Source organism: Balaenoptera ricei, chromosome 20 (genome assembly GCF_028023285.1).
Source record: "Balaenoptera ricei isolate mBalRic1 chromosome 20, mBalRic1.hap2, whole genome shotgun sequence".
NCBI lineage: Eukaryota > Metazoa > Chordata > Mammalia > Artiodactyla > Balaenopteridae > Balaenoptera > Balaenoptera ricei.
This window is the reverse complement of record NC_082658.1, coordinates 7,059,969-7,081,802: the sequence shown is the minus strand read 5'-3', so window position 1 is coordinate 7,081,802 and position 21,834 is coordinate 7,059,969. Positions and strand designations below refer to the sequence as shown.

Sequence of the window (21,834 nt, the reverse complement as noted above, 5' to 3'; positions counted from 1 at the left end):
ACCCTGCCTGGCAGCTAATTAACCAGCTCATTAGGAGACAGGGTGTGTGGGGAGAGAAGGGCAGGGCTGCCTGCCGAGCTGCGAGCTTCCAGATGTCCTGGGCTGAGCTTGGACCATGCAGGAGGCAGACCCCAAGGCCTGGCTGGGTAGGGGTGCCCTCCCTGGATTCCCCGGAACCATCTAGGGCTGACCGTCCCGAGAGTAGCTGTGCGGGCTTCCTGGGGCTGCGCTGACGGTGGTGGTGAGCGGGGGCAGGTGTGTGCTCAGTCCTGGGTGTGGGCCTTAAGAGCTCTGTGTCCAGGCCCTGCCCTTGGCCTTGGGCTGCGGTGACCACCCACCCCAGTGAGGTTCTGGCGAGGAGGAGGCTTTGCGGAATCCAGGCTGGTCTAGGTCCCCCTGGAATGGGGCATCTGGGTTACATTCTCCCCAGCCTTGGCACTTCGGGGGTGTGCAGGGGGTGGGTTTCTTGGGCACTCTCAGGCCCCCAAGTAGACCTCCACCAGCACCCCGACAGAGTGCATGCGGTAGAAGACCCCCAGAGGCAGGCCGAAGTTGACGATGGTGAACCATGTCTGGTAGCCATAGAAATCCTTCTCCAGCCCGTTCTCAAACTCCGGGTGTATGCCAAAAGCGGGCATCATCCACAGCTTGGGGGGAGAGGAGGTTGATGAGTGGGGGAGGGGCTCTCCCATCCCCCAAGGCCCTCAGCTCAGGGGCGGCCCCAGAACCTGCAGCTCCTCCAGCATACCCCCCACCCTAGCAGCCCCTCACCCTTAGGCTTTCAGAACCAGCCCCTCTCCCCCTATATCCCCCTCACCCCATCCCACAGAAGGCCTCAGCCCCCTCCTTGGCCTGCCTGGGGCCAGCCTAAACTCCAGCTGGATCCTGAGACCCCAGGCTGCCACCACCACGGTACAACCTGTTCCACCCGGGCTCTCCTGGGCCCTCATTTCCATCACCTTTTTCTGCTCTGGGTTCATTCTTCCGCTGTCATGACTCTCTGCCCGCCCCACCCTGACCCTGCCTCCCGTCCAAATTCTGCCCATTTCTCAAGGCCCAGATCAAACTTTCACAAAGCCTTCCTTGGCCACTTGGGCCCACACTTCTCTGAACTCCGACCACACTTTAGGGCCAATTTATTACTTATGATGCTCTGTCTGGACCAGAGGTTTCACCCTCTGAGGTGTCTCCAGCACAGCTATTACCAGCATGGGCTAAAACAACCTGGAGTTGTCCCGGGACTGCCACTTGCAGGCTGTGGGAACACGGCAGGTCAAACAGCCTAAGCCTCAGTTTGCTCATCTGTTAAATAGGGACAGTAATAGAGCCTGCTGCATGGAGTTAGTGTGATAATTCAGAGAGATGCACGGAAAGGTGGACTTGGAACTTAGCAGCTGCCGGGCACTGGGCAGTCATTGTCAATACCTTCCCCTAGAGATTCTTTAGAAAAACAGGCACCTTCTGATCTCTTCCTTTGACTCAAGTCAGTGGACCATTAATTATTTGGTAATTCTCTAATTGGTCCCCCTGTGTCTCCTCAGCTAAGCAGTAAGCTCCCCGAAGGTAGAAATCCTATATGTATGTTTGTAAATAGCACTTAGCTATATGCTTGGCACATTCATTCATGCCAGGCACCTGGCAGGGAGCTGGGGGACACTCCCTACTCTCAAGCAGCATCAAGCTAGTTGGAAAGGGGCCTGTGTCTTTGACAATCAAAGGGACAAGCCAGTCGCCCTCGGGACAGTCAATGCACAATGAATGCACCTTGATCCATTCCTTCCTGAGTGAGGCTCTCTGGGGCCTCCTTGCCAGCTCCACTCCCACGCCTCCCGGCCCCGCCACTCACTGTGATATTGCAGAGGATGAGGAAGAGTGAGATCTCCTTGAGGGCCCGCCGCTTCCAGTTGAGGTGGCTGTAGGAGTGGATGTAGGCCAGCGAGGCCTGCCGCAGGTCCTGGCCCAGCTCCAGCAGGGAGCCCCTGCGGGGAGGCTCAGCCTCCCACTTCCCCGCCAGGCTCTCAGGAGCCGCCTCCCAGAGCGGGCGCCGGTGCAGGCCCTCGATGATGAAGAGGTTCTGGGCTATGTGCTGCAGGATGAGCAGCAGCGAGTAGGCCAGGATGAGGTGGTTGAGTAGCTCGTGGGGGCGAGTGGCCACGATGGCCACGATGGAGAAGTAGGAGATGCCCATCTGGCCGAGCGCCGCGCCCATCAGCAGCACCACGTCCAGGCTGCGGGTGGGGTTCTTGAGCGTGTCTAGCTCTCGCTCCTCCAGCCCATGGATGGCCATGCCCGCCAGGCACGCCAGGCTCATAGTGGGCAGTGCGGCTGCGTAGAAGGCGTAGTAGATGATGAAGTACTGGCGCGCGATGGCAGGGCCACTTGCTTGGATCTGGAAGAGCACGAAGACGCACGTGCCTGCCACCAGGACCAGCAGGCCCAGCAGTGGCCCTAAGATGGCCCCGTGCAGGTGGAAGGGCGGGGTGCTGGGGTGGGAGCCCGTGTGGGGTGCCAGGCGGCGGCCCACGTTCTTCCACATGACGAAGAGCATGCCACAGCAGATGAGGGAGTACTCGGTGCTGAAGGGGTAGAGCATCAGGTAGCCCTTCTGGAAGACCTCACACATGGTGACGTTGAGGCACAGACAGGTGTTGGTGTTGTTGCCTGGGAGGGGGCAGGGCAGGAGGGGACAGACGTTCAGGTGGGCCTTGCTCTGAGGAAACCAGATGCACAAATCAATCTGTTCACCTCCTGGATTATGGCAGGAGGCGGAAGGGACCCAGCCACCCATTTTACAGATGTGGAAACTGAGGCCAAGAGAGAGAAGTCAGAAATCACAGGATGGTCTTTTTTTTTTTTTTTTGCGGGACCTTAGTTCCCCGACCAGGGATCGAATCCGTGCCCCCTGCAGTGGAAGCGTGGAGTCTTAACCACTGGACCGCCAGGGAAGTCCCCAGGATGGTCATTCCTTGACAAAGGGATTCTAGACCTCAGGTGCCAAGCTTAGGTAAAGCATTTGACACATGATGTCTTTGGTGCCAAATGTCACCTCTACAGATTACTTGCTGAGCACAGGGGGAAGCCTGTAACCTTATACTGGGAGGATCTGGCTGATACACCTGGACCATCAGCAGCATCCCCTGTGGGCCAGACATCTTGCCTTGTGATGAGGTGCCCTGCAAAGCACACAGTATCCGCTGTGGAATGTTGGTGTCCAAAATGCTTAACCCAAATCTAATCAGCACTTTGGTCCATACTTCCTGTTTCTAGGAAAAGCAGGGGATTTGGGAACAAGTCAAATGCCACCACGAGGTAGCAACCTGACAAATCTCAATGTCATTAGGGGAAGAGACTTAACTGGGCCACCAAATGTACTGCATGTTTGAACAAACCATCTTGAAAAGACATTTCATGGGCTGATTGGAGAAAGTCGAATATAGACTGATACAGAGGATGGGGATGATGTTAAGGCATTTTGTTAGAAATTACAATGGCGTTGTGCTAATGTAGGGAAATATATTATTTTAAAGACATGCAGGGCTTCCCTGGTGGCGCAGTGGTTGAGAATCTGCCTGCCAATGCAGGGGACATGGGTTCGAGCCCTGGTCTGGGAAGATCCCACATGCCGCGGGGCAACTGGGCCCGTAAGCCACAACTACTGAGCCTGCGCGTCTGGAGCCTGTGCCCCGCAACGGGAGGGGCCGTGATAGTGAAAGGCCCGTGCACCGCGATGAAGAGGGGCCCCCGCTTGCCGCAACTACAGAAAGCCCTTGCACGAAACGAAGATCCGACACAGCCATAAATAAATAAATAAATAAATAAATAAATAAATAAAAAGTAGCTATTAAAGACATGCATACTGAAATATTCTGAGATGAAATGCCAGTATTTCTGCAACGTAAGTAATTCAGCAAAAATATTGGAATAAATATGGCAAAATGTTAATAATTATTACATCTAGGTGATGGGTATGTCCTGTCCTTCTACTCATCTGTATGCTTGAATTGTTTAATAATAAACAATCCATGATGTCACTTGCCGAAAATTCTCTTTGCACAGGTCTTCTGAAAAATGGATCTGGAGCATAAAGAATGCCCACGGTATACAGGCATGCTGAGATTTATGCAATGGATGTGTGAATGCATGAGTCTGCTGGGAAGGCTTGGCTGTACACAGGTCAGGATGGTGATGCCACCCGGGGCGGGGGGAGGTGTATACATACAGGTGTGGCTGAATCCCACAGACAGCAATGTTCCCATGTAGGTTTACGGGACATGGCCTCTAAGGGCAGACTGACAGGTAGGGCACTGGGTACATGGAACAATCCAGGGAGTTCTTTCTGCCCAGGGATCTTCTGTTCTTCCTTATATGTCCAGGCACCTACAACTGTGTTAGGAAGACATTCCTTTCAGTCTTGAAGGCTTTTTAGTTTCTTGCAAGTAAAATGCAAATACCAGGGGTAGAGTGCATACCTGGACTTATCAGTGAATAGTTCAGCCAGAATTAGTGGTTAGCTTACTGATAGCTAGACGGATGCCTGGAGCGGGCTTGCAGAGTGCCAGCACCTGATGGGGCAGGCCCAGAATGGGGGCAGGATGGGTACCATTGGCAAATGTCAGTTTCCGTTTAGTCGTGATCTGGCCTCTAGAGCTTGCTCCCAATTCTGCAGAGTCATTGAGCCTCACCTGTTTGAGGGAGTGTAGCGTGCACGCACGTGTGTGTGTGTGTGTGTGTGTGTGTGTGTGTGTACATTCAGGGATCGGGGGGCAGTCACGGTCTCCTCTGTACCTGAGAACTTTTCCATGAGGGCGCTGACCTCAGTCTCGATCTCATGGTGCATGGAGTCGTTGGTGACGGCCAGAAGCCACAGCAGCAGATTCGTGGCCAGCGTCAGCATCAGGCCACACCTGGAGGAGGTGCTACACTCCGCCACACAGCCTAGCCGGCTTCCCGGGTGCCCCACGTTCACCATCACTGCCTTTGGGGTGACCACTCTCTCCCAAAGCCAGATGCCATCTGCCATTAGAACTTCAGGAGGGGCAGCCCTAGGGGCTACCTGGGACCCATTCCCAGACTAACCGATAGCCCCAGGGCCACGCTGTCCAGGGAAGCTGTTGGGGGGCCAGCATGAGTGGGGGACAGGGGTATCCCAGGAGTTGTTGGAAGGAGAGAAGGTGCCCGCATCTTACCTAGTGAAGTTGGTCTGGATCTGAACGCAGTCCTTAGAGTGTTTCCAGAGCACCCAGGTCTGAAAGAGAAAGGGCCTTGAGCCCAGGGGCTAGGGGTGGGGCGAAGGTTGGTGGTGGGACTATGGGGCGTGTGTTCCAGTGGCATGTGTGTATTTACAGTGGAAGGGACAGTGAGGAAGCCTGGGTTGGATTCGTGGCTCCAGTGTTTCCTCGCTGTGTGGTCTTGGGCCAGTGGAAAAACATCTCTGAGCCTTAGTCTCCTCGGCTCTAAAATAGGACTAAAATGTCTATCAGGGGAATGCCTACTTATTGGGGCAATAAAAAGGGTGATGCAAACAAAACACATAGCACAATGCCTGCAGATCAGGAACTCAGGAGGGAGTTGGAGATTCATTAAGAGTAGCTCTGGGGACTTCCCTGGTGGCATTAAGAATCCACCTGCCAATGCAGGGGACACAGGTTTGAGCCCTGGTCCAGGAAGATCCCACATGCTGCAGAGCAACTAAGCCCGTGCACCACAACTACTGAGCCTGCGCTCTAGAGCCTGCGAGCCACAACTACTGAGCCCACGTGCCACAACTACTGAAGCCCGTAGCCCTAGAGCTTGTGCTCCACAACAAGAGAAGCCACCGCAATGAGAAGCCCGCACACCACAACAAAGAGTAGCCCCTGCTCGCCGCAACTAGAGAAAGCCCACGCGCAGCAACAAAGACCCAACGCAGCCAAAAATAAATAAATTAATTAATTAATTAAAAAAAAAAAACATTCTTTAAAAAAAAAAAAAAAGTAGCTCTGTAGGGCTTCCCTGGTGGTCCAGTGATTAAGACTCCATGTTTCCAATACAAGGGGCCCCTTGGTCGGGGAACTAAGATCCCACATGCCGCTCAACCAAAAATATAAATAAATAAATTGTATTTAAAAAGAACAAAAAAGAAGGAGAATAGCACAGTATATCCGGGGGGTGTAGATTTAGGTACACACAGGTACGTACAGGCAAGTGTGTCTATAGGTGCTGCGTTTCAGTGACACAGTGTGTGTGCTGATGCTGGCACATGTAGGTAGCACGGGTGTGGGCACACAGAGGCAGGCGTGGAGGGGCGATGCTGGCACGTGTAGGTGGCACGGGTGTGGGCACACAGAGGCAGGCGTGGAGGGGCGATGCTGGCACGTGTAGGTGGCACGGGTGTGGGCACACAGAGGCAGGCGTGGAGGGGCGCTGTGGTATGTGTGCACATACTCTAGGCCGTGTAGGTATTTGCTGACGTGGCTGTTTCTAGGCATAGGCTGGGGTGTGTATGCATGCGGCGAGGGGGGTGCGAGAGGCGGGTCACCTGGATGCCGATGAAGATGATCTCGACGGCCGGGAAGATGAGCTCCAGCTGTGACTTACACTGGATGTGGCTCATGCCGTAGCCCACGCGGAAGACGTTGAGGCAGATGGTGCAGCTGCCAAAGAGCACCAGGGAGCCTGGCCGGGCCAGGGGGCCGTTGGCACCTCCCCCGGAAAGAGCCCTCCCTCCCCACCCCTCTGCATCCACCCAGGCGCCCCGACACTCACCCCGCACCCAAGCGGGTCCTGCGTGCGGGTCCTGGTGGAGCACGGCTTGCGGCCGGCGGGTGGTCCTGGCGGTGTAGTAGAGAAGCCAAAGGAGGGCCAGGGCCTTCAGCGCGGCCAGCAGGGTCCACACGTCCCCCAGCGTGATGGCCACGTTGTTGAAGATCATGCTGCAGATGAAGGCTCCGCCCAGGAACACCATGTTGAGGGCCAGGAGCCCCGAGAAGAGCTGTCCGGCCTTCTGGGCCTGCTGGTCCCGGCGCAGCAGCAGTGAGAAGTGCCGCACCAGCCAGGACCTCTTGAGGGGCGAGGCGGGGGCCCCTGTCTGCTCGGCCCCCGTGGCCACTTGGTTCTCCTTGGCCGGGGTCTCTCCAGTCTCCTGTGCTTCTGGAGAGGCCATGGGTGGAGCCTCAGTAGGGGCTGGGGAGGGAGACAGGGTTCTGGTTGGCTGCCAAGCCGTCCCGGGCTCAGTTCCGCTTCTGCCTCTAACCGCTGTGGGACCTAGGGCAAGCTAAGCAACCTCTCTGGTCAGGACATTGGAAATAATAGCAGCTGCACCATCTGCCTTACAGGACCCGAGAAGATTCAGACAGACCAGGGGATATGGAAGCCCTCTGTGCCCCACATAAACATAGGATTTATTTCGACTGGCTTGAGGACCGCCTTCCCCCCACCCCTATCCTCCTGCATCAGTGCTTGATCTTAAGGTGGAATAATGATGTCTGTCAAGGCAGCCAGGGGTATCTGCACAGTGCTTGGCCACTGGGCAGTTTCCAAGGCTGTGACTTTTCACCACCAAAAGGCAGTTTGTGCCCTCTGTCTTCTGGAAGGAAATTCACTCCTCAAGTCAGGGAGAGCAAGTAGGTGTCCTCTCTTGTTCTGACTCTGATTAGTTGGGCAGTGGTTGCCTAGAGTGTTGGGTTGAGAAGGATCCTGAGGCTGAGCGTGGGCTTGGTGGGAAAGAATGCTATGATCTGAGAGAATACTCTATTTTAGGTACATATGGGTGTATATAAAATTACTTTTTAAAAAAGTCTTTTTATTGAACTTGTTACAATATTGCTTTTGTTTTATGTTTTTTGCTTTTTCGGCTGCGGGGCATGTGGGATCTTAGCTCCCTGACTAGGGGTCGAACCCACACCCCCTGCATTGGAAGGCAAAGTCTTAAGCACTGGACTGCCAGGGAAGTCCCTAAAATTACTTTTAAAAGATCTAGAAGACACCCATCAAGTTCACAATAGGAGTTTCTTCTGGGGAAAGGAGGAGGGCACTAGCATTGGGAGAGGTTTAATGTTCTAGTTTTTAAAAAAAAAAAAAAAAAAAACACATCACTGGGACTTCCCTGGTGGCACAGTGGTTAAGAATCCGCTTGCCAATGCAGGGGACACGGGTTCGAGCCCTGGTCCGGGAAGATCCCACATGCCGTGGAGCAACTAAGCCCGTGCGCCACAACTGCTGAGCTGCGCTCTAGAGTCCGTGACCAACAACTACTGAAGCCCGAGTGCCTAGAGCCCGTGCTCCTCAACAAGAGAAGCCACTGCAATGAGAAGCCCGCACACCGCAGGGAAGAGTAGTCCCCGCTCGCTGCAACTAGAGAAAGCCCACGTGCAGCAATGAAGACCCAATGCAGCCAAAAAATAAACAAACAAACAAACATTACTTATGTAATTAAAGTTAATTGTAAAGCACATTAAAGGCTTAAGGAAAAAGTTCTGAGATTGATTGGCAATGTCTGCCATGAGAGCATGGGACACATTGGGATGAGCATGAATGCCATGCCCTTGACTTTCTTTTTTTTTTGGCTGTGACGCACAGCTTGTGGGATCTTAATTCCCTGACCAGGGATTGAACCCGTGCCCTCGTCAGTGAAAGCGCAGAGTCCTAACCGCTGGACTGCCAGGGAAGTCCCACGCCCTTGGCTTTGATAGAACTGACTTCCATCTGTACCCTCCCTCAACTCCTTGAAGTCTCACGAATGTACAGCTCAACATGGGGAACACCGTCCTACCCTTCTCTTTCCCTGAGTGTCTCCTGCTTGCCCCAAGCTTTCACTCAGGCCGACCCCTTTGTTACCCTTCACTCGGACCCAGATCTTGGGTCACCCCATACCTGCAGCTCAGGACCCCTTCCTGGAGTCCAGCACACTTCCCCCATGGGCCCTTTGAGTACTCATAACGCTGCACTGGAGTGCAGGGATGCCCCACTGGTTCTGGGTGCTGTCCTGGTGGGAAGGTTCCTTCACCACCCCCTGCTGTCCCAGGTGCTCTCCCTTGGTCCTGCTGCTGCCCTGGCATCCCTGGTGCTCTGGGCTCAGGGTCCTAAGTGCACACTGTCCCCATTGTCCGGGCTGCAGGAGGCCTGCTTTCTAATTCACTGTCTCAGCAAGCGGAGTCTCCATCCCCATGTCTCCCAGCAGGGAACCACGTGTCTGCCTTGCCTCTCCCCTCACCCCTGTGCATTCCAGCTCAAGGACTGAGATTTTTCTTTACCACAAGCACAACCCTGGTCCACGGCTCCCTCTTCTCTCTCCTGGACTGGTCTCCCTACCCACTGTACCTTTCCCCTCCTTCCCCTGCAAAGGCAACCAACTGTCCTCACTGTAGAGTCCAAACTATCTAGCATGGCCTGTATGGCCTTTCAAAATGAAACAAGGCAGTGTATGCTTAGTATGGGCTTGGGATACACAAGGTGATCAAGGCAGGGTAGCTGCTGTTGCTTTCTGGTCTGGCCTTAACTTTCCTCTCCAGCCCTGTCTTCAGACCCCCACTCCCTTGCCCATGGACCATGCCATCCTGTTGCCTAGTTCCCAGAATGCTCCTGCTTTTGCTCACTTCCCTGTCTTTGCCCACACCCTACCCTTTGCCCATCATGCCCACCCACTTGCCCCTTGGATGACCGTGGTGTGCCCTCAGGACTCAGTGGAGCCCCACCTCCTCTAGGAAGCCTCCCCTGAACCCCTTCGCCAAGGCTGGACTAGGTGCCCCTCTTGGTACCCCCACTGCACCCATGCTTGTTGCTGAAGCATCACCTATCATGCTCTATTTTATGTTATTTTTTTTAAGTTTACTTCTTTTTAAATTAATTAATTAATTAGGCTGCGCCGGGTCCTTAGTTGCAGCACGGGGGATCTTTTTGTTTTTAATCGCGGCACGCAAACTCTTAGTTGCGGCATGTGGGATCTAGTTCTGTGACCAGGGATCGAACCTGGGTCCCCTGAATTCGGAGTGCGGAGCCTTAGCCACTGGACCACCAGGGAAGTCCCATATCATGCTCTATTTTATTTTATTTTATTTATTTTTTTAAATTTTTGAATTTTATTTTATTTATTTTTTTATACAGCAGGTTCTTATTAGTCATCAATTTTATACACATCAGTGTTCATGCTCTATTTTAATTAGCTGTGCTTTGCTCTGTCTCTCCCTTTGGACTCTGACCTTTAGACCATCCCCCTATGTAACTACCAGAAGACCCTCAGCACATTTGGCTCTAAAATGCAGCCTCTTCAGGCCCCCATTCTCCAATGTGCAACCTGCCCAATATTTATACCTCCTAAGGTCCTCTTCTGGGGCAAATAGAATAATAAAACTTGGTACTCTTTTAAAGATTCTACCAATGCTTCCCCCCTTCCCAGTCCTCCACGTCATGCTTGCTCCAGTTCTGTCCCCTCCTTGTCCAGCCCCCTTGTCACACTCTAGGCACCTGCTCCCCACATTCATCCAGGCCCAGCCAGAGGCCTCCCCATTTCTCATGTAGCCTCAGGCCCCCCTCCGTCACTCCTGGAACCTGCTCTTCCTTCTGCCTCTCCTGCTACCCTCCACCAGTGGCTCTTGCCCATCCTCACCACCCATCTCAAGCGCTTCTGGGAAGACTTCTCCCTTTGCCCAAACATCTATCGAGAGCGGGCGTGCACTGCTGTGGGTGTGCCTGGTGGGCAGCGACCAGCTCCTGCTTACCTCATCCCCCATATATGGCACAGGCAGGACACTAAACCAATGTTAGCTGACTGACTCTGGCATTTTCTGGGGAAATTTCAGCACCAGAGCCGTGGACAGAAACCCTTCCCATCCAACCCTTTGCATCCTGGCCCAGTGGAGGCGACTTTCCAGATGATCTTTGTCTTTCTTCCCAGGCTCCCCCACCCAGGTTGAGCACATCTGAAGCTTACAGGGACAACCCCCTGCTCCTTTTCTCCCAAACCTGACTGCCCCATCTCGCCTTCCCAGAATCTACCCCAAGGCAGGAGGATAGCCTAGTGCCCAATTCTGGCACTTACTACCTGTGTGATCTTGGTCAAGCTACTTAGACTTTCGGTGCTTCAGTTTCCTCTCTGTAAACAGATACACGACTATAGAATAGTACCCGTTACATAGTAGATGTTCAATAAAGAGTTCTTGAATGAGTAAATGAAGGAGTTAAGGCATAATACCTACCTGATGGGGATTTTTCAAAATTAAATGATTTAACATATGTAAATGCATGTAGAGACATGCCTGGCATAGAGAACGCTCTCAGTGTTAGCTGTTTATGCATTTCCTTCCTGTTCTGTCCAGGTCCTGGAGAGGCCGGAAGGATCGGGATTATTGGTGAATTACAGGGGCAGGTTTTGATTGGACTGCAGGCCTAGAGAGGACGCTGGAGGCCAAGGTCCTGTCCTCCAGGGTCCTCACCTTGACTATCTTCCCCGCCCCCACCCCCGGGTCCAACCCTCCATCGGCCGCTAGAGGGAGCGCTCAAAGTGGAGGATTGGGTCCTCCGCTGGGAAGGGTGCGGGGATGGGCAAGCAGGGGTCGCGGGAAGAGGGTGAGGGCTCCCTGAGTGACAAGGAGGAATCCGCCACCCTCTGGCTCGCCGCTCCGCGCGACGCCAGTTCAGGGGAGGGCCCGGACACCAGGCTGGTTTGTGGGTCGTGATTAGAGCCAGTGATGAAAGCTGCAGAGCCGTCGGGGCGCGGCGCCTGGCCGGATCCGACGGATGCTGCGAAGCGCTGGTCGCGGAGCTACGGGATTTCTCTCCGAGCCACTCGAGGGACTGCGAGGCCTGGGACAGGCACCACACGGGTGCCTCTGAGTGGGCATCCCGGCAACCCAGCCCCACACCCCTTTTTCCAGCCGTCCGGGCTTTTAGCTTCTTCCCGGCTTCGGCGCCCCCTTTCCGCTGTGCGCGCTCGGACCCGGCTAAGGCGGGGGGTGCCCTGCTGACCCCTGCGCGCCCCCCGCCCGCGGAGAGGAGACGGGGTGCGGAGCCGGGGTGGGGGCACAGGGGGGCCGCCGTTCGGGTCACCAAGGGTTGACCTTCCTCCCGTCATCTCGCCCTCCCGCCCCAGTCCTTGCAGCCCCCGGTCTCTGACCCTCGCTTTCGGAGCGGAGTAGGTGTGAGTGTCGAGGGTGGGCTCTCGGGAATGTTCCTCCAGGGGTCAGAGGGCGCTCCCGGCCGTAACGGCGCCGCCGGGGAGCCTTACCTGAGGCCTGGGCAGGCATCGCCGCCGGCTGACCACCGCAGCGCGGATCGTCTGCCCGGGTGAGGCCCCTGGGCCGGACCGATGCCCCCGACGCCCTGCCTCCGAGGGACTGCGCAGCCGCCTCTCGGGCTCCGCGGCCCATTGATTTTTCTGTTGACTTTGGGGCTCTCATTAATCCTTCGTTAATTACCCCGCCGGGGTCTCCCCGGACAGCTCAGCCAATAGCGAGGCCGCTGGACAGGCGGGCGGGGCCGGAGGCGGTGCAGGCGCGGGGCGCTGGGTCAGGGGACGCACGAGCAGGCCCGCTTCCGGGGTAGGTCGGGGTGCAATGTCCTTAGGCCGCAATAGAGGCCGTGTAGGGTTCAGGCCACACTTGCCTCTGGCGGCCCAGCAGGGAATGGACCCTCCCCCACAGATCCGGGGTCACCTTCTCTTGTACCCCACGTAGCACCAGGCCCGGCCCTGCCGCAAGCTCTCTCTCCCTAAGGCAAACGTGAACCTGGGGCGAAAGAGACCCGGTTCTGACACGGCAGGAGACGCCCCCTGCGGCCCTCCTCAGTTCTTCCTGCAGCCTCTGAGACCTGCCCACCTCATCCTGCTGGGGGGGTCCTGGCACATTTTCCTCTAAAGCGCCCTGTGCTCGAGGTGCGGCTGCTCCCACGCTCCCGCACAAAATGCCATCTCCTCCCACCCCAGGCCCCACCCCAGCCTGTGCCCCTTCACCTGACTCGCTGGCCACCAATTCCGCCTCCCCTTCTAGCTGTTGGTGCCTCCTTTTCAATCTCTCTCTGCACCGTCTGACTTCCTCAGTCTCTCTGAGTCCACCTCTATATCCCCTCTCCCCACCTTTTTTTGGATCAAACCATTTTATTGAGGGGCTTCGGAGAGGGTCGAAGGGCTGGGAAAGCAGTGAGATCCCACACCCTCTGCCCTGCCAGGATCTCTCCAGCTTCACAGTCGCCCCATCTCTATATCTCTTGTGGAGTAGAAGCCAGAGGGCTTTGGAGAGGAGCCTCAGGGACCGCAGGGAGTGGGGTTGTGGGTAAGAGGAGGCCCAGGGGTTGAGAATCTGTGCCACCCAAGCCCTGTTTAGCTGTAACAGCCCTGTTATAAATTATAACAGCCTATGAATTGAAGTTGCGTTCCTGAAATGTTTCATTTGAGGGGAAAACAAAAGCGCTGATGCATGAAAAAAGTTTGAAAATTATTATTCTTAGTAGAAAGGCACTGGCTCCCTTTCGCTGTGTGACTGTAGGCAAGTCACTTTACCTCTCTGGGCCCCGGTTTTCTTCTTTGTAAAATCGTAGTTGGATTAGGTGAGTCCTTCCTAATCTTTCATGTGTCATGGAATACATTAAAAAATGTATATGTCACTTGAGGATAAAGCGAAGAGGAAGGTGGCAGCCTGGGTACTCCGCCCAGCCCCTCCCAGCCACCCAGGTACGAGTCTGTAACTAGTCTGTGACTCAGACTTGGCTCACCCACAGAAAAGCCTGAGACCTGAATATCTCCCGGGGCCCTTGCAGCTCCGACCCCAAGACCCCCTCCTGTGATCATCTTAGATGTGGCTGCTGGACACGAAGTGGTCACAGGGTGGGGCAGGGAGAACATCAGGTTTATTGGTTTCCAGCTCCAGGCGGCAGCACTGGCCAGGACACGGGGCTGGGGTAGGGGTGGAGCTAGAGTCTAGGACACTTCCAGATCTTGCCTGATCCTAGAAAGGGTGCAGGGAGAGATCCTCCTCCCCCGCTTGCCCCATGCCCCAGGGATATGCATGTCCTGATTGTGATTTAAAAACTATCCTGGAAAAATAACTTTTGTGAAAATTCCACTCTGGGGCCGGCGGGGGAATGGGTAGTTACGTGGCATAGTGACGGCCAGCCTGGGGTTCATTCCCCGGGGGTCTCTGGGTGGGTGCATGAGCTGAGCCCCTCCTCCCCACGTCTCTAGTGGGGCTTCAGGACAGTATGTAGACCTCCAGCAGGCTGGAGACAGCATGCATGCGGTAGAAGATGCCGAAGGGCAGGCAGATGTTGACGATGGCTGCCCAGAGGGAGTAGCCGTAGAAGTCCACCTCCACGGTGTTGCTGAAGTGAGGGCGGGCCCCGAAGGCGGGCATGATCCACAGCTGTGGGGACAAAGGGGTGTCAGGACCTGGCCCGGACTCGTGCCAGTGGGTCGTTCCGTGGGCTTTGCTGGGTGGGGTGGGGGCAGGATGGGGGTCCCAGCCCTCTGGTTTTGTGGACAGCGAGGGCTGGGTGTTGCTGAGTGGGGACCTCGAGCATCTTGGGCAGGGCCTGGCACTCACTAAGGAGCTCAATAAATGTGCCCAACTGAACTTGCCTACCCCCCAGCCTAGGGCTCCGCCTGTGATCACATCTCCCACCCTCAATATGGCCCACTTGTGGGACTGGGGAAGGGGAGAAGAAGTCTCAATAGATGCTGTGAGAATTTGGAATAAATGGCCAAATCAGTAGGTCTCTCCTGGAGAGATGTGTGCAGGGTGGTGATGGTAGAATCACACAGGCCCAGGGCAGGGGTTCCGGATCCTGCCAGAAGGCTCTCCCAGCCCGGCCCTCTATGAGGTCTGCTCTCCAGCTCTGGCCCCGCACCCCACCCCCTTCCCGGGTCTGGGAGGAGGTTGAAGCTGAAATCCTGCTTCATCCCTGGCTATGAGCTCAGATAGTTCACATATGGGGTGTGAGGCAAAGAATAAAGGCTTCTAGGCTAACGCCCCTCCCCCCACCGCAAATGTATCACATCCTTGGGCACAGCACAGCCCAAATCTGAGCCTGCTTCTGTCCTATAAAATGAAGGAGTTGGAGATGATGCCCTCAGAGTTGATGCAGGCTCAGACACCTGGAGCAAAAGCGGCCTCCCAGGTGACTCCCGGCCTGTAGGCTCGGCCTTGGGAGAAGGTGAGGGGGTGCTGAGGCTGGGGGCCGCACCAAAAGTGGCCCAAGACAGGAGGAGGATTTGAGCTTTATTGCTTCTACTGGTAGGTCAGAGATGGGTGACGACTCTTTTTTTTTTAAAATAAGTTACCTATAGGAGGGGCAATATTGGCAGTGGGGACTTCACCAAGGATGCACCTCAATTAGGGCGTGTATTTCATGTAGACCCCACGGGGGTGGAATCCCTCTGGAGATGTGTTCTATATTGGGATATGCCCACATTAAGGCTGTTTTCTATATTAGGGGTATTTTTCTATCAGAGGTTATAGCTAAAAGGACTGTCTTTGCATTGAGCAAAACTTCACTGAGGTGTGCTCTCTCTTTGGGATATACTCACAGGGCTCCAAGTTTCTCTGTTAGAGATTTCCCTCCTGGGGATTATGTCTACACTGGGGCCTTTCTCTATTAGGTTGGAGCTACACTAGGAGCATTTCTCTGTTGGGATGCACCTTCACAAAGAGTGTTCTCGTACAGGGTGTATATTTGTATTGGGTGAAGTCTGCTGCTATACAGAGGAGTTTCTCTTGGAAAGGGGCCTTGCTGAATCACTGGGGAGGGGGCGACTGTTGTGGATGCCTCCCTCCCGGCCAGCCCGCCACTGCACTCTGCTGACAGACCCCTCACGCTTATGCTGGTCTCTGCCACTTCCTGTCGCTGCTCCGATTATTCTAAGAAGCAGGCTGGTCACAAGGTCCTGGGAAGAGTCACACCTCCCACCCGGGAGCAAGGGCCCCCACTCAGCTCCGTCTCACCTCCTCCCAGCCCGCACATCAGCATTCCCTAAGACCCCTCCAGCTCTGCCTAGATGCCAGAATGCCGGGATCTCATTCTCCCTGTGCTCCCTGAGATGCTGTTCGCCCCCGGGGCTGCACCTGACTCTCCCTGAACCTGCTCCTTTCCTAGAGAGCCAGACAATGCTCGAGTGGGCTGGGGGGCAAGACAGAGAGGGCCAAGCGAACAAACCTGAAAGAGCATCTTTCCTCGGCCTTCTCTTCCCCCCAGCCCACCCCCGTGTCTGCCCAGTTACTCACGATGATGTTGCAGAGCAGGAGAAACAGAGAAATGTCCTTCAAGCACCGGCATCTCCAGTGGCCCCTGGGGGCCGAGATGACGCTCACTGCTCCCTGAGGTCCTGCTGGGCTGGGGCCAACCAGCCTGGGGGCGGGTGGGCAGGCAGGCAAGGTGTGGAGGGTGTCCGGGCTGGCAAAGGTGAGGCCGTGGCAGGGCTCCTTGGGGGGAGTACCATGAGGCTCAGCCCCGGGGGGAGTCCGGTGGAGGCTCTCAACGATGAAAATGTTCTGGAAGGTGTGCTGGGCGATCACGAGCAGAGCGTGGGCCAGGCTGAGCCCCGCCAGCAGCTCCCTGGGTGTGCCCGCCACTGCAGCCACGATGGAGTAGTAGGAGATGGCGTACTGGCCCAGGGCGGCACCCACCAGCAGAGCCACGTCCAGGCTGCGCGTGGGGTTCTTATGGTGGTCCATGGCCCGGCGGTCAAAACGGTAGATGACTGAGCCACTCAGGCTGACCAAGGTCATGAGCCCCAGACAGACGATGTTGAAGCTGTAGTAGATGACCAGGGCCTGCTGGGCGCGGCCTCTCTCCCCACTCACTTGGACCTCGTAGATGATGAAGACGGCCAGCCCCACCACAAAGAGCATCAGGCCCAGGATCGGGCCGGCAAAAAAGGTCTCCCGGAAGAGGCTGAGCAGGGACGGGGTGTGGCTGTGGCCATGGGCAGAGGAGGCCAGCAGCCTGCCCACGTTCTTCCACATGACGTAGAGCATGGTGGAAGCAAAGAGGCTGTACTCGATGTTGAAGGGGTACAGGTAGAAGTAGCCCTGCTGGAAGATCTGGCAGACGGCCGTGTTGCAGGAGCAGACTTCTCCGACTGGGCTGCCCGCACGCTCCACTGTGGAGAGGGGGACGCGGAGCTGCACTGCCCTCCCACCTTCCTGGAGGCCCCCACCTGAAGAACCTCACCCCTCGACTGTGACCTTTGGAAGGGCAGGGCTGCTATCCGTCACCACCGTATTCCAAATGCCTACACAGGGCCTGGCACGTTCGTTCATGCCACAGATATTTATTGAGCACCTACTATGTGCCAGAAACTGTGGGACACACCAGTAAACTCTAGCCAGGGCTCGATTAAGAAAGAGAAAATCTGAACTACGGAGCTGCCCGCTTCATCCTGTCCCATTCCTGCAGAAAAACACTCCCAACCCTTCCCCACCAGTAATGACCCCTGGCTGCCCAAGATAGGCAAGGCTCTGGTCCTAATAGAAGGTGGCCTGTTTGGCAACCCTTAAAATTCAAGCTGCCTCTTAGCTCTCCCCAACATCTGCTTCAGCCAGAAAGCAGCTGCTGTGCCCAGATCTCAACCGTGACCTCCTGTCACTTCGGTTTGTACCATACTGATAGGAATCTCATCCTGCATCCAGAGTGTGCTCTGCTCTGTAAGATTCCTCGGGCCTTGGCAGACAGCTCTTTTGATCCCCAGAACTATCTCAGCTGGTTTTGCAGAAGAAGGAACTGAGCCTCACTCAGAGAAAGTGGCTTGTGATAGCAGAGCTGACACAAATGACGTGACTCTCACGCCTGAGGCAGGTACCTCTCTGCACGTAGGGTCGTGCAGCCCTAGCACATAAGGTCGCCCACCTCCCTGGGCTGGGTTTAACCATCCTCAGGAACCCTCTGTATGTGAAGAATGGCCCTTTTCAGTCCTGCTGGGCTGGGATCTCCTGTAGGCCTGGATCCATGCTTTCCATTCCTGGACCCTCCCACACTGGGTGTGCGTGTGTATTCAGGCAAGATCCAGGTGGACTTGGTCATCTAGTCTGATCCTGGCTGGTGGCGGGGGGGAGAGGGGGCTAGAGAAGTCCAGAGAACCAGGACCAGGGGGACTGTGGGCTCATTCTTCTTCAGCATAGCATATTGGTTCAAAGCAAAGATGGATCTCAACCCTAGTTCTCCAATTTCAAGCTCTGTGACCTCAGGTAAGCTACTTAACCTCTCTATGCCTTAGTTTCTGCATCCATAACATGGGAATACTAATAGTACCCATCTCATAGGGAGGTTGCAAGGGTTAAGTAAGATGGTGCTTAAGACACTTGGCACAGTGCCTGACATATAGAGCTCAGTGAATTGTCACCGTCGTTATCGCGATTATTACTTCTACCTTCTCCACATCAGGCACTCCCTTCTGATCCCACGCTTCCACCATTGAGCCACCCTGCCTCCCTTCCCCTCTTTCTACCTTGATCACTCTTGCCCTTTCTTCCTGGAGCATGAATCCCTTCTTTGGTGGGATGGAGACCTGGACAGTGGGACCAAGGCTGTACTGTCCAGGATGAAAAAATGCTCCCCTACACTCTTCCTCCTGGGCCACCCACATCTAAACTTCTCCAGAGGCATAGCCTGGAGCAGGAGGAGGTCCCTGGCCTCCACCTTCGCCTCCGTGCCCTCTACAAGCCCACAAAGCACCCAGCCCGAGGCCTGGCTGCCACGGGACCAGGGTTAGTCCGAAGTGAGCACTCACCGTCCAGAACGCGGCGAGTATGGCTGGTGTTGCCGTGAGAACTGCTGAGGGAATGGGCCTGGTGCACCGATTCGTCCACCACGGCTGCCATCCAGATGGCCAGGTTGGTGGTGAGTGTGAACATGAGACCACATCTGTTTGGGGAGGGAGAGCAAAGAGGCCAGTGAGAGTCTTTGGCTCATGTTGGGTCCCCGGCGTGGTGGAGAGCTGGGGATGCTCTCCTGGGAGATGGTGCTGAGAAGCGAGAAAGCAGGCAGACCCCTGTGTGAACAGGGAAGCTGAGTTTGGAAGGAACACTTAGCCTGGCTGAGATGCCTCCCAAAAGAGGGCTGGGGGGGTCATGGGGTTCAGCACGCCATCTCACCAAGCACATCCCCCATACCCCCAGCAGAGGGTGGTGGAAATCAGGCCGACAAAGCCAGGGGGCCTTGGCTGAAACCCCACCTGGGGGCAGAAAGAGGACCCATGCCCCAGGTTGGGAAGCGCTCATCTCATGCCAGGTGAGCCCAGCCCCTGGGCACGGACGTTGAGCCACGGACATGGAGCAGGCACTCACCGAGTCAGATCCAGGTGGGTGTGAACACAGTCTTTAGCGGAGACGCAGAGAAAGTAAGTCTGTGTTGAGAGAGAGTGGTGGGGTCATCTACTCTGCAGACGGGCTCAAGCCGGAGCGCCCGGGTCCATGCCCAGCACTAGGTTCTTACCACCTCAAGAGCCCTCCTACTACATGATCGAGTTTATTTCAGCTTTACAAAGTGAGATGTGAGCTTTTCTCTCTTTCTATTCTCTGGAGCGATTTGTACAAAATAGTTCTCTGTTCTTTAAAAGTTTGCAAAATGCCACCTGTAAACTCTCTGGGCTTGGTGTTTGTTTTCTGTTTCTTTGCAGGGTGGAATTTTGACTGCCTAGTTATTTATCCCTGTGAGCGAGGCCAGCCTCAGAAAGAATCTAAGGGGCTTCTCAGCTCTCTCTGGCAGTATCCCTGCCTCACCCTCATCCTTTGCTGCCCTGCAAGTCCCCGCTCTCACCTGGCTGCCCACAAATCCTTGCTGTGGTGTTTACTGATGTTGGGGTGTCTGTATTTCCATTTTGCCTGAGTATTCTTTAAAGTCATAAAATGTAAAATTAAAACTATATAAATGCCGAAGTCATAAATGTGTTAAATTGTGGAAATCTGGGCAGTAGGGGTGATGTTTTAAGAGAGGGAACCATACACGTGGTCATTCTGGGCTGGGGAGGGTTCGGGTCCCATGTAAGACCAGTCCTGCCTCAGCTCAATCAGAAGATCTTTCCAAGTGTTATTCATGCAACAAATAAAAACGTGAACTTGTTTGAAAAATCCCATATACAGGATACCCTATTTCCTGAAAAAATACAGAATATAGGGAACATGGCTGGGGCCAAACTGGCCATGCCCACAGCAGGACGCTGAGCTGAGACTGATGCCCTCTATGGGCACCCAAGGAGGGCAGGTCAGGTTCCAGGAGACAGAGCAGCTGCCACAACTGACACCTCCTAGGTGTTAACTACTGGCACTGCTTAAGTTGAAATGAAATTGCAGGGCCCCTAAGTAGGCACTCACATTCGGATATTACTTCATTACCAAGTGCTTCCAGATTTATGGACTCATGTGATCTGCACTACAGTCCTATCCCCACCCTAATCGATTGCTCAGCGTAGATGTGGAGTGGAGCTCAGATCGCCTGACTCCAAGCCCCGTGTTGGCTCTTTTCCACCACACTCAGGGACACTCCTCCCACCCACCTGGACAATGACAAACACGGCCTGGGTCAGAGGGTACAGGATTTTGATGGCTGACTGGCACTCAAAGGAACTGGAGTAGTAGCCGGTCTTGAAGACATCCATGACGAGAGTGCAGATCCCAAACAGCACCAGCCCACCTGGGAATGAGGGGTGAGGGGTGGATCAGAGAGGCAGGAGAAAATGATTACAGATTTGAGGATGGATGGCCAAAGAGTTGGATGATTGGGTGGATGGATGGATGAATGGGGTAAGTGAGAAGATGGATGGAAGGATGGATGGAAGGATAGGTGGGTGATGAATGGGTGGATGGAAGGATGGATGGAAGGACAGGTGGATGGTGAATGGGTGGATGGAAGGATGAGTGTGTGATTGAGTGGGTGGATGGATGGATGTCCTATTGAGCCCCCATCCCTTTGGGGCTGCATAGATAAAGGGAAGGGCCCTAGAGAGGCTCTTTCAACTGCAGCTGTCATCTGTTTTCTGCTCTCCATCAGTCTCTTCCATGGCCATCCTCTTTCAATCTTTAGAAAGGGCAGAGAAGTTCCACTCCATCCCTCTCTTCATCCCTCTTCCAGGATTCTTTCCCTTTCTCTTCTCCCTCAGTCACAGCCCTCCTCACTCTCAGACACATCTAGCCTTGGAGGGTGGGGACTTCTCACCGGTCTACCTCGAAGGGCACCCAGCAATTCCTGCGGGAGCCCCAGCCTCCAGCTCCCCGCCTGGGCCGCCCCACCTCCGCCCGCACCTCCCCTGGCACCTCGGAGCCAGATGGGGCCCGCGTGCGCGTCCCGGTGGGGGACGGCGTCGGTGTCGGGGCAGCGCACGGTGCGAAGGAGGTAGAAGAGGATCCAGAGCACAGCCACCAGCATCATGGTGGTGAGCAGGGCGAACACGTCGGTGTCGTACACCGCCACCTTGTTGAAGGCGCCGCCGCTGATGAGCGTGCCGGCGAGAAGCAGCACGTTCACGGCCAGCAGCACGGAGAGCAGGCGGCCGCCCTTCTTCCACACCTCGCGGTGGGCTGCCCGCGGTGCCGGCGGGCTCTCCTTGGGGCCCGTGGGCGGCTCCTCGGACATGGCAGAGGCGACTGGAGGAGGTTGGAGGGGTCACTGTCGGGGAGGAGCGGACAGGACCCCAGGTCAGCCTCCAGGGCTCTCCTTCCTCCATCTTATCCCTAGATTTGGGGACCCGAGGGGCGGGGGCTGCGGGTGGTGAAGGAAGCGCTGGGAAGGGGAAGAGAAAAGCCCACTCTGCCGGTCTCGCGCTCGACGGGAGGAAAAGAGAAGCGGCTGCAGCCCCGTCGGACCCCGTCCAAGATTCCCACTCCCCAAATCCGTCGGCCGGCTAGCCAGGGGCACCCACCTGGCTGGGCCGGGAGCCCG

General features: G+C 55.5%; 2 protein-coding genes across 2 annotated transcripts; both read right to left on the bottom strand.

The window, feature by feature from the left end:
• Positions 1 to 476: 476 nt before the first annotated feature.
• OTOP3 (otopetrin 3) lies at positions 477 to 12,218 on the bottom strand. Its single transcript, XM_059908397.1, has 7 exons — positions 12,200 to 12,218; positions 6,745 to 7,242; positions 6,518 to 6,654; positions 5,187 to 5,245; positions 4,786 to 4,904; positions 1,847 to 2,661; positions 477 to 647 (listed from the first exon to the last, which is right to left on the bottom strand). The coding sequence occupies exons 1-7, from the start codon at positions 12,216 to 12,218 to the stop codon at positions 477 to 479; spliced, it is 1,818 nt and encodes a 605-aa protein (XP_059764380.1).
• A 1,938-nt stretch (positions 12,219 to 14,156) lies between these two features.
• Positions 14,157 to 21,834, bottom strand: OTOP2 (otopetrin 2). Its single transcript, XM_059908387.1, has 7 exons — positions 21,815 to 21,834; positions 21,210 to 21,561; positions 20,453 to 20,589; positions 19,245 to 19,303; positions 18,689 to 18,822; positions 16,185 to 17,062; positions 14,157 to 14,327 (listed from the first exon to the last, which is right to left on the bottom strand). The coding sequence occupies exons 2-7, from the start codon at positions 21,526 to 21,528 to the stop codon at positions 14,157 to 14,159; spliced, it is 1,698 nt and encodes a 565-aa protein (XP_059764370.1). The 5' UTR covers positions 21,529 to 21,561; positions 21,815 to 21,834.